The sequence below is a fragment of the Mus caroli genome, chromosome 4 (genome assembly GCF_900094665.2).
Source record: "Mus caroli chromosome 4, CAROLI_EIJ_v1.1, whole genome shotgun sequence".
Lineage (NCBI taxonomy): Eukaryota > Metazoa > Chordata > Mammalia > Rodentia > Muridae > Mus > Mus caroli.
Genome location: NC_034573.1, coordinates 125,633,451 through 125,643,311, shown reverse-complemented (window position 1 = coordinate 125,643,311; position 9,861 = coordinate 125,633,451). Strand labels below are relative to the sequence as shown.

Genomic DNA, 9,861 nt, shown 5'->3' with positions numbered 1-9,861 from the left:
CGGCTAACTTTATGCTAAACAATACTGAGGAATGCCTCTCCTCCAGGACGCAGGTCCACCAGGAGGGCTTGGCTGGTATGACATCTGGGAATCCCGTGCCCTGTCCAGACGCTGTAGGTGGCAGCGTCGCATCACAGGGAGTGGTCCCACTGTGGGCAACATGGCAGCTTCTACCTGGAAAGCCGGACTCGCTTCCGGGTTCCGTACTGCTGGCCGGGCTACTTCCGGCAGCAGGATGGCTGGGTTCCCGGGACTCGAACGGAAGTTCCGGCGGGGGCGGCCGAGGGGGAAGAGTGTGTGTCTGTGCGGGAGAAAGGGGAGAATCGCCCGAACGGTCTCGGAAGCCACTGGGAGTGAGGTATCCAGGCGTTCCCGCAGCGAGGCTGCGAGGGTCCCGGGGTGGCGGTGGGGAGTGGCCGGAGGGCGCTGTCCAGTCCCGGGACGGCCGGGACGGGGGCTGCGCGCGTGGCGGGAGAGCGGCTGCGCGCTGGGCAGTGGGAGACCCCATTGTGGGGCGGAGGCTTTCCAGGGTCAATGCCCCTTTGTGGGCAGATGCGAGCCGTGGGGCCAGGCAGCAAAAGCCACCGTAGGGATGTGATGACCCTGGGTCAGAACCCAAGTTCCCACTGTGGAGAATGGGAGACGACCGTCATCCTTTGGAGAGTGGGAGCCGGGTGGAGGTGGGAGTCCCCAGAGCTTAGGAGGAAGGGGATTCTAGCTTAGGGTGTCAGGTGCATTCCCTGTGGAAAGAGGAACCCCAGAGTCAGAGGTGTGGAAAGATGCTATGTGATCATCCTACCGTGAGAAGGGGCAGTCGGGGTCAGAGCTGGAAGGTGGGAGCCTGCGGGAGGGCGGGGCGCCCTTAAGACACTTCAGAGGCAGGTAGCACAAGCTTCCGGAGTTTGGAGGATGCTAAGGATAGGGAGGGGCCAGGCAGCCTGATATTCTTTTGTGTTGGGAGTCCCAACACCTGTTCATTTGGGGACCCATTTGGAGTCAGTGACAGCAGCAACAGCAGGTAGCCCCGTGGAGCTGGGAAAGCTTAGAGCACCAGTTTGTGGTAGAAGATGGCAGAAAGGAGTTTGGCTCTCATGGGACACGGGTGGCTTCCAGAGGCCTTGGGAATTTCTTACTGAGCCAGACAGCTGAGAAGACTGGATAGGGGCTGGATAGGAGGGGAGGAGAGGGAAGATGGATAAGATGGGATGTGGGTGGGACTGAAAGCCTGTTTTCAGCGGTTTTCCTCCAGCTCTCTCTAGGGGCGGGACTCAGGGAAGGGGGATTCCAGGAAAGGGATACCTGAGACCTTGGAAAGATGCAGTTAGCCCTCGGAGACCGCCCTGCCTTCCCTTGCCCCTACACTTCCAACCCCTAAACCCAGTGCCAGCCCACCTGTACCATGCTTAGGCTTTGGGATTGGGTCAGAAACCAGGTGTGCCAGTCCTAGACCAAGTTCTCCTTCTCAGCCTTGGGATGGAGACTTCTTCTTTCTTTCTTTCCTTCTTTCTTCCTTCCTTCCTTTTTTCTTTTTCTTTTTTTTTTTAATTATTTAGTTTTATGCACTTTGGTGTTCTGTCTGCATGTATGGCTGTATGAGGGTGTCAGATCCCCTGGAACTGGAGTTACAGACAGTTGCGAGGTGCCATGTGGGTGCTGGGAATTGAACCTGGGTCCTCTGGAAGAGCAGCCAAGGCTCTTAACCGCTGAACCATCTCTCTCCAGTTCCCTGGGGCCAACTTTCTACCCCTCTGCCTGAGATTTCTTTCTGCCTTTACTTTCTCTCTCTGCTTAGACTCAAACCCCTGGTACTGCCCAAGGCTGAAGGCCTGGGCGAGCTTCTTAAACCAGGAAGGTTTCTCTCCCCTGGCTTTGCTTCTGATCTACGACTACCTTCTCTTGTGCAGGCCCAGCCTGCAGGAAGCCCTGCAGTGTATGTGTGGTAACACCATGTCTGTGCCCCTGCTCACCGACGCAGCCACCGTGTCTGGAGCTGAGCGGGAAACGGCCGCGGTAAGGGGCCAGCCAGGCGGTGGGTGGCGGCTGGCTGTGGGCAGTGTGGGAAACATGGAGGAGGCTGTACAAGAAGGGTTTAGCCTGAAGCTAGAAGGGTTAATCATTTGTTGGCTCCCACCCCGGTTCCTCTGGGTCTGAGGGGCTGGGGGAGCGGTGAGCTGGAGTGGGAAGTCTAAGGGGGACCTGCCCGTCTCATTTCTGACTGTTTTTTTCCCCAGGTTATTTTTTTACATGGACTTGGAGACACAGGGTGAGTGAGCTGAAGGACGGCCGTTCCTTCATTGGGTAGAGCTGGAGGGCCTTTGTCCTACACCATCGTCTCTTCTTCCTTCCCACAGGCACAGCTGGGCTGACGCCCTCTCCACCATCCGGCTTCCTCATGTCAAGTACATCTGTCCCCATGCGTGAGTGTCACCCCAGCTAGAGAGGGGTGTCGGGGGCGGGGGTTGTCCTCTGGTCCTAGACCTGTTGTCTTCATCAGCTGCCTCCTGGGGCTTGGGCTCAGAGCAGTCTGGCCATATCAGTCCTGGCTCTAGGAGCCCTAGGAATGGGCTCTAGTTCTGCTTCTCCCCCCCGAAGCTCCCTTGACCCAAGACCTCCTAAAAGGAGCCTTTCACCAAGTACTCACCCTGAGCTGGACCCCCATCACTGGGCCTTGGTCTCTGCTTCTCCGTCCGCTGATGCCCCAACCACAGCCTCCAGCCCCGCGTGGCCGGTTGCCTGGCAACACTTGAAACACAGGGCTTGCCCGCTGGGAGGGGCCCCCAAGGGCAGCTCTGCCCATTCTCAGACTCTCAACTGATGCTTTATCCTTCCTAAGACGTTCTGGCCCTCCCTCCCCAGGCCCAGGATCCCTGTGACACTCAACATGAAGATGGTGATGCCCTCCTGGTGAGTTTGGGGGATGAGATGGAAACCTGGGGGAGCTGGAGGGGTTAGCGAGAGCTTTTCAACAACTCCCGTCTGTCTTTGCCCAGGTTTGACCTGATGGGGCTGAGTCCGGATGCCCCAGAGGATGAAGCTGGCATCAAGAAGGCCGCAGAGAACAGTAAGGCCCCAGCCCTCCCCCAGCATTCCCTCCCCTGTCCCCCTTCCCAAAGCACCAGGCAGTGCCCACCTGCTCCCTTCAAGCCTCCAGCAGTCTCCTTCACCGGGTCCTACCCTCCCCCCTACCCAGTCAAGGCTTTGATTGAACATGAGATGAAGAACGGGATTCCTGCCAACCGGATCGTCCTGGGTGGCTTCTCGCAGGTGAGGAGGCTGTGAGGGGGAGGGGAGGTGTGTGTGTGTGTCCTTCTTTCCTGACCTGTCATTCTCTTCTCCCAGGGTGGGGCCCTGTCCCTCTATACAGCACTTACCTGCCCCCACCCTCTGGCTGGCATCGTGGCATTGAGCTGCTGGCTGCCTCTGCACCGAAACTTCCCCCAAGTGAGTAGCATCCCAGGCCCCTCCTCTTTCTCCCCCAATGGTCCCTGTGGCTTGGGCGCCACGTTCTGTGTAGCGCTGACCTTGCCCTGGAAATTCTGTCCGGCCCACAGGCAGCCAATGGCAGTGCCAAGGACCTGGCCATTCTTCAGTGCCACGGGGAGCTGGACCCCATGGTACCTGTTCGGTTTGGGGCCCTGACAGCTGAGAAGCTCCGGACTGTTGTCACACCTGCCAGGGTCCAGTTTAAGACATACCCAGGTGTCATGCACAGCTCCTGTCCTCAGGTCAGTGGCGACAGCCTACTCCTGTGTTCCCCCTCCTCCTTCCATCAGGGAACCTCACCATCTCCCCCCACCCCAGGAGATGGCAGCTGTAAAGGAATTTCTGGAGAAACTTCTGCCTCCGGTCTAACTAGTTGCTGGCTCCCACCATGGTCCCCCAGCTCATGGGGGACCCAGCAAGCAAGCACCGCATCATCTTGGATCTGAGCCGGTCGAGCCCCTGTCCCTTCTCTTCCCACCCTATCCTCTTCCCACAGGCCTCTGGGGCAGGTCGCCGAGGCTGGCCAGGCCTTCTTGCTGGCCTCGGCCATCTGGAAGTCAGCAGCGGGGTGGGCTGCTTTCTTATCCTGCGTCCCCAGAGGCGGGCCCCAGCAGCAGTATTGGAGGGGCTATAGGCGGCGGGAGGAAGGGGCCCAGCTGCTGACCCGCTCACTCAGGACCTCACCCACTAGCCCCGCTTTGGGCCCCCTCCCGTGACCTCAGGGTTTGGCCCGTGGGGCCCTCGTGGGCCCCTCCCCCGTGACTCTGCCCGGATAATCGTCTCTCCTGCCTCGCTGCAGCCGCTTCTGTCACGAATGTGTCCATGGCCCGGGGCCCTTGCTGCTGTGGGCTGCCTGCTCCAGGACAGGCTGCTGGCCAGTGAGGAGGTAGAGTCCCTCAGGGGCCTCCCCTCAGCCCCTCCCCAAGAGGGGCTGGGCCCTGCCTCCCCATGGCCCTTCCTTGCAGGCCTGGAGCCTGCAGGGCTGGATTGAGGTTCAAGGGCCCCCCCAACTCCCTGCTGTCTCACCCCCACTATGTCCCCCCTTAGGGCCAGGGAGGTGGTGGGGGAGGAGTTGTGTCTTGTCTTCTGTCTTCATGTGGTTTTGGGTGTTTTTCTTGTTTTGTCCTGGATTCCGATAAAATTAAAGAAATTGCTTCAACTCTCAGGGCTCCCTTATGTGGTACAGCGTTGCCATCTGTGAGAATCTGCCTCTCGATAAGAAAACATCTTTATTTTAAATACTTTGGAAAGCTTAATCATAGCAGGATAAGTCAGTTCCTGGGGGAGGCTATGGTCCCAGACCCCCTGGCCTCCCCAAGGCTCTGGAAATCACATGAGCTGCTGGACTCTGTGGGGAGACAGGTTGGAAAGACCTGGACTCCCTTCTGGTCTGTGGAACCAGAGGTCTCCTGCCTGGAGGGCTGCATTTGAGGTAGGGTGGCCTCAGCTTGGCCCCAGAGTGTGAGGGTACAGGGTCCTGTGAAGACTGGAAAGCAGGCAGCTGCTCTTTTCTGGTCCATGGTAACGAGGTCCTCAGGCCTGCGCCCCAAAGCCCGAAGGGTTCTGCTTCTGCCAGCGCCACAGATCTTCACCTGTGCAGACATGGATGGTCAGGACTTGCCTGAGGACAGCCCGAGCAGTTGTCCTTATAGCCGGTTCCGCCCTCTCCTGGGTTCAACAGACACTCACACATCCTGTCCAGCCCCAGGGCTGCTGTCCAGCCCAGCTCCTCATAGGCCAGGCTGGGGTTGGCATAACAGGCCGCCACATCACCTTCCCGCCGTGCCACCACCTTGTACGGGATCTGCAAAGGGGGCGGTACATACTTGGTTGACCAGGCCCCGGGCCTCAGGAACCACAACCGAGAGCTCTGTCATAGGTACCTAGCACCGAGGTTCAAGGTAACGGCTGGAAGAGGCGGCTGGACTGGAGTGCCCACTGTGTGTGGGGGTGGGGCCTACCTTCTTGCCTGAGGCTTTCTCCATGGCTTGGACCATCTGCAGGACGGAGTAGCCTGTGCCCGTGCCCAGGTTGTAGGTCTGCCCAAGAGAATGGAGTCTATCATTCACCCTGTGTGCCACCTTCACCCTGGATTCCAACCGTTTCCTCCCTGGCTCCTCTCTTGGCTCCCTACCCGGCAACCACATTGCTCCTTCAGCTTCTTCAAGGCTGCTATATGGCCCTTCGCCAGATCCACCACGTGAATGTAATCCCTCACACCTGTGGAGGAATTGTTTCCATGGGAAGTTTGCCCCCCCCCGTCCCCCAACCCCTGTCCTCATCTCCCTCCTTGCCCTGAGTCAGCTCCTAGGCTCACCTGTCCCATCCTCTGTAGCATAGTCATCACCAAAGACATTCAGGGCCTCTCGTCGCCCGATTGCCACCTACAGCAGAGGTCAGGTCAACTTCAAGGGCGCCGGCACCAGTGGTAATCTGTGCCCCGCTCCCCCAGAACTGTCCCCCCCCTACCTGGGAGACGTAGGGCATGAGGTTGTTGGGAATACCCTGAGGGTCTTCACCGATGCGCCCAGAGGCGTGGGCGCCTATGGGATTGAAGTACCGAAGCAGCACGGCGTTCCAGGCCTGCGTGGTAAAGGTCAGACGGTGGGGCTGGGCCACTCAGAGGGAGTCCCAACTCATCCACAGCCATCTACCTCCCCATGTCTATTCTGTGGTCTCTACCAGCGAGCAACAGATGGCACCTGCATACCCAGCTGCCAAGACCTTGGGCAGAGAACACTGCCGCTTCTCAGCCTCTGCCTCCTTGTGCTGAGAGTGCCCGGGGTGATCCTGGGCTCAAGGGGGCCAGGGAATGGAGCAAAGGTGGGGTGAATGGTCCTCACCGTGTCTGCCCGGCACAGGTCCCGGATCATCTCCTCGATGAAGAACTTGGACTTGCCGTAGGGGTTGGTACAGCCCCCGGTGGGGTGGGCCTCATCCAGAGGCAGGTACTGGGGGTTCCCGTACACCGTGGCTGAGCTGCTGAACACCAGGTTCTTCACTCCATGGGCCCTCATGATCTGGCCGTGGAGGGGAGGGTCAGTGGCCTGTGCCTCACGGGTAAGTCCCACTTGTTACCCCACCCTAGGAGGGTGGGGCTGAGGCGACGGGCATCAGTTACAGAGAGAGAAACAGGCTGGGGGGGTAAAGAAAGGCAGGTGTCCGAGATGGTACGGCTTGGGTCCTCTCTGACTCTCCCACCCAGGCCCTTACTGTGGCCAGCATGCCAGCCAGCCTGGGGCCCAGCTGGCGTGTCCCCGTCCGTCCTCTTACCTCTAGAAGCTGGATGGTCCCTGTTAAGTTAACTCTATAGTACTCCAGAGGCTTCTGCACTGACTCGCCCACAGCCTTGAGGCCAGCAAAGTGGATGACGGCCTTAAAGCTATGCTGCAGGGGGAAAGCCAGGGTCAGAGGATGCTGTGCCTGCATCCTTGGCTATGCTCCTCCTACCAGCCACACTGGCCCCAAACTCACAAAAATTCCCAGGTGCTTGGTTTAAAGGCATGCTCTACATGCCCAGCTAGCACCTAGCTTCTTCTTAAAAGATGTATTTATTATTATATGTAAGTACACTGTAGCTGACTTCAGATGCACCAGAAGAGGGCGTTGTGAGCCACCGTGTGGTGGCTGGGATTTGAACTCAGGACCTGCAGAAGAGCAGTCAGTGCTCTTACCCGCTGAACCATCTCTCCAGCCCCAGTACATACCTTCTTAAAGAGGTGCTGTAGGGCTGCCTGGTCCAAGATGTCCATCTCCTCAAACTCCACAGAGCGGCCTGTCAACTCCTGGACCCGGCGCAGGCTCTCAGGCATGGAGTCTTCTCCTGGTGGGGGGCACACAGAGGTGTTCAATATTAGAGAATGGGGGTCCCGTACCCAACCCCTCCAGAAACCGTTCACTGATTCGTATCCAGCTTCACTCACCACGAATGGCGTTATGGAAGTTGTCAATGACCACAGGCGAGTAGCCTGCCTCCAGCAGCTCCAATACCGTGTGGCTGCCGATGTAGCCAGCCCCACCTGTGACCAGCACCTTTTCCATGGCGCCTGCTTAGAAGACAGAGTTTCAGAAGTGGCCAAGGCTTTCTGCTCAGGGCCTCACTCCAACTGGATGCTCATCCCTACCTTCATCCTGGAGGATGTAGGGGTGAGCCCTAGTTTAAGAAGAGGTTCCAGAATCAGCCCTGAGTCTAACTAGCTAACTACCAGTTTCTAACCAGCTAACTACCAGTTTCTGGCTGTAGGGGCTGATGTTTTGAACTCTCTCTAGGGCACAGTTTTCACCTCTAGAACTAATTATTGTACACACCCCATGTATTAGGAGAGCCCAATGAAGCGATTTAAAGGTCTGCCACCTGCATATGTAGGGCATCAGACACACCATGCTGTCTAGTTCCTGTTGACAGAGGGCGGGAAGATGGGCCTTTTGAAGACCCACCCTTCCTGCCTCCATGTCTGGAGTACGGACAGTCTCGGGCAGAACATCGCTTCAGAATGGGAGGCTAGGATACGGAAAAAGGGACCTGTCCCTGTAAACTGACACCTTTTCCCCGGAGCAAAAGGTTCCTGGATTTGATGACTAACATCTAGTGCTCCAACAACCCTTCCCCTGGAAGGTCAGTTGGGAGGAAGCAGTAAGAACACCAAATGGCCTCAAGGGTGGGGTCCTTAGCCAGGAAGGCTGTGCCCAGCTCTGAGGCTGCACTGCCAACAGCCCTGGAGTGGGTAGGGCTTCACTCCACCCTGGGGCAGCCAATAGCTCAGCTTTGGCCCAGCTGACTTGGAGCCACAGATCCCGCCCAAGGAGGGCAGCACCAAGTGAGCCGGTGTCGACGTGGATTTGGCCCGCTCTCTGCTGCCAGGTGTGCATCCCCACCCTGAGCAAACTGCTGGGCGGACAGAGAGGCAGTCCACACAGTGAGGCCTTTCATTTTCACGACCTGGCCAGCTGCCATCTTTCTCCGAGCTGCCTCAAGTTTCTGGTGGGTTATTCTGCAGCAGCCCACTGGACGGGGCGTCCAGTGCGACCCAGAATCACTACCCCGCACTTGTGCGTTATTTTCCCAACATCTGGATGAGGCAGGTGTTTCTACCAGCCCTGGGTACTAGGGTCAGAGCCCGGAGGCAGTCGGCCTGGGGTCACACAGCACTAAGAACCGACTGAGGGGGATCCCCGAGACTATGCCCCGCGACTCCCTGCAGCTCCCGCATTGCGCGAGGACGCGGTCGCTGAGGGGACTCTGTTGGTAGAAAGGCTGCTCTGAGGTCGCTCCGCTCCGGACTAGGGGATGACCTTGGTCAGCGGTCCCCTCCTCAGTTTTCCCTGTCTGTACAAGAGAGGAGAGCGGATGCTGGGTCTCAGCAGCCCGGGCGAGGCGGAGCTTAGCTCTGGACTTCGGGTCTGGGCTGGGAGCAGGAGCGGGGAGCCGAGCCCCGAATGAATGGGCTCGGGTGGCCCACGCTACGGTTGCGGAAAACGCGAGCAGAAGGGGTGGGCCTGGCCCTGTTCCGAACACGAACCGACCCTCTTGGAACCCCCTCGCTCCCCACCAAGCATTGGCCCTTCCGAGCTCACTAAGCCCTTCATTCTACCGGCCGAACCTGCGGAAGATCCAGCGCTGACTCCAGGCACCGCCTCCCGCGACCAGCGCCGCGGCCCCTTTAAGACCTGACAGCCCAGCCTGACCCCGCCCCTCCACGCCCTCCAGGAAACGTGTGTACTGGGTTACCCACTGGACGGCAACCCTGGAGGGACAAATGACCTGCACAGGCTTTAAGCGCCTGCGCAGTGCGCTTCCATCGAGGGCGGAAATGAGGGGTGCGGACGCCATCCGGTGACCGGCGGTCTGTTGAGGAGAAACAAGGTCAGGACTGGGCACTTTCTAGTCCCTCTACTCAGCCACTGAATGGGCTCGGGTGGCCCCCGCTACGGCTGCAGAAAACGCGAGCAGAAGGGGTGGGCCTGTGTTTGTGTCAAACCTTTGGTCGGTTTGTGTCAAACCTTTGGTCGGGCAGCTTCAGTTGGAGGACATGGCTGGCCCGGGCTGCGTCCTGGATCCAAGTTCACGTGGAAAGAAACCCGCGATGGCGAAGGAACCTTTATATTCACAGTAGCAATTGCTGTGCCCATCGCTGAACCGCTGCTTCCCTCCCCCAAAGCTGTGTTTGCGCACCTACCCCCGTATAGCGACTCAAGACACTTTTGTCTCGGTTTAAGACACAAAGCGGGGCCGGGCGGTAGTGGCGCACGCCTTGAATCCCAGCACTTGAGAGGCAGAGGCAGGCGGATTTCTGAGTTCGAGGCCAGCCTGGTCTACAAAGTGAGTTCCAGGACAGCCAGGGCTACACAGATAAACCCTGTCTTGAAAAAAAAAAAAAA

General features: G+C 58.6%; 2 protein-coding genes across 7 annotated transcripts; one reads left to right on the top strand and one right to left on the bottom strand.

Annotated features, from left to right (window-relative positions):
• The first annotated feature begins 262 nt into the window (after positions 1-262).
• Lypla2 (lysophospholipase 2) lies at positions 263-4,642 on the top strand. Its single transcript, XM_021159988.1, has 10 exons — positions 263-358; positions 1,905-2,010; positions 2,232-2,263; positions 2,352-2,417; positions 2,857-2,904; positions 2,991-3,061; positions 3,191-3,264; positions 3,340-3,441; positions 3,552-3,725; positions 3,802-4,642. Exons 2-10 carry the CDS (start codon positions 1,933-1,935, stop codon positions 3,850-3,852), a joined length of 696 nt encoding a protein of 231 aa, XP_021015647.1. The 5' UTR covers positions 263-358; positions 1,905-1,932; the 3' UTR covers positions 3,853-4,642.
• A 51-nt stretch (positions 4,643-4,693) lies between these two features.
• Positions 4,694-9,141, bottom strand: Gale (UDP-galactose-4-epimerase). 6 transcript variants are annotated; one of them, XM_021159952.2, is made up of 11 exons: positions 9,084-9,141; positions 7,407-7,529; positions 7,191-7,306; positions 6,757-6,870; positions 6,327-6,503; positions 5,953-6,066; positions 5,801-5,867; positions 5,618-5,703; positions 5,445-5,522; positions 5,173-5,287; positions 4,694-5,075 (listed from the first exon to the last, which is right to left on the bottom strand). In XM_021159952.2, exons 2-11 carry the CDS (start codon positions 7,522-7,524, stop codon positions 5,017-5,019), a joined length of 1,044 nt encoding a protein of 347 aa, XP_021015611.1. In that variant the 5' UTR covers positions 7,525-7,529; positions 9,084-9,141; the 3' UTR covers positions 4,694-5,016. The 6 variants fall into 6 exon arrangements, with proteins under 6 accessions (XP_021015611.1, XP_029331542.1, XP_021015612.2 ...); XM_029475682.1 differs by lacking the exon at positions 9,084-9,141 and adding an exon at positions 8,776-8,904; XM_021159953.2 differs by lacking the exon at positions 9,084-9,141 and adding an exon at positions 8,067-8,750.
• Positions 9,142-9,861: the final 720 nt, after the last annotated feature.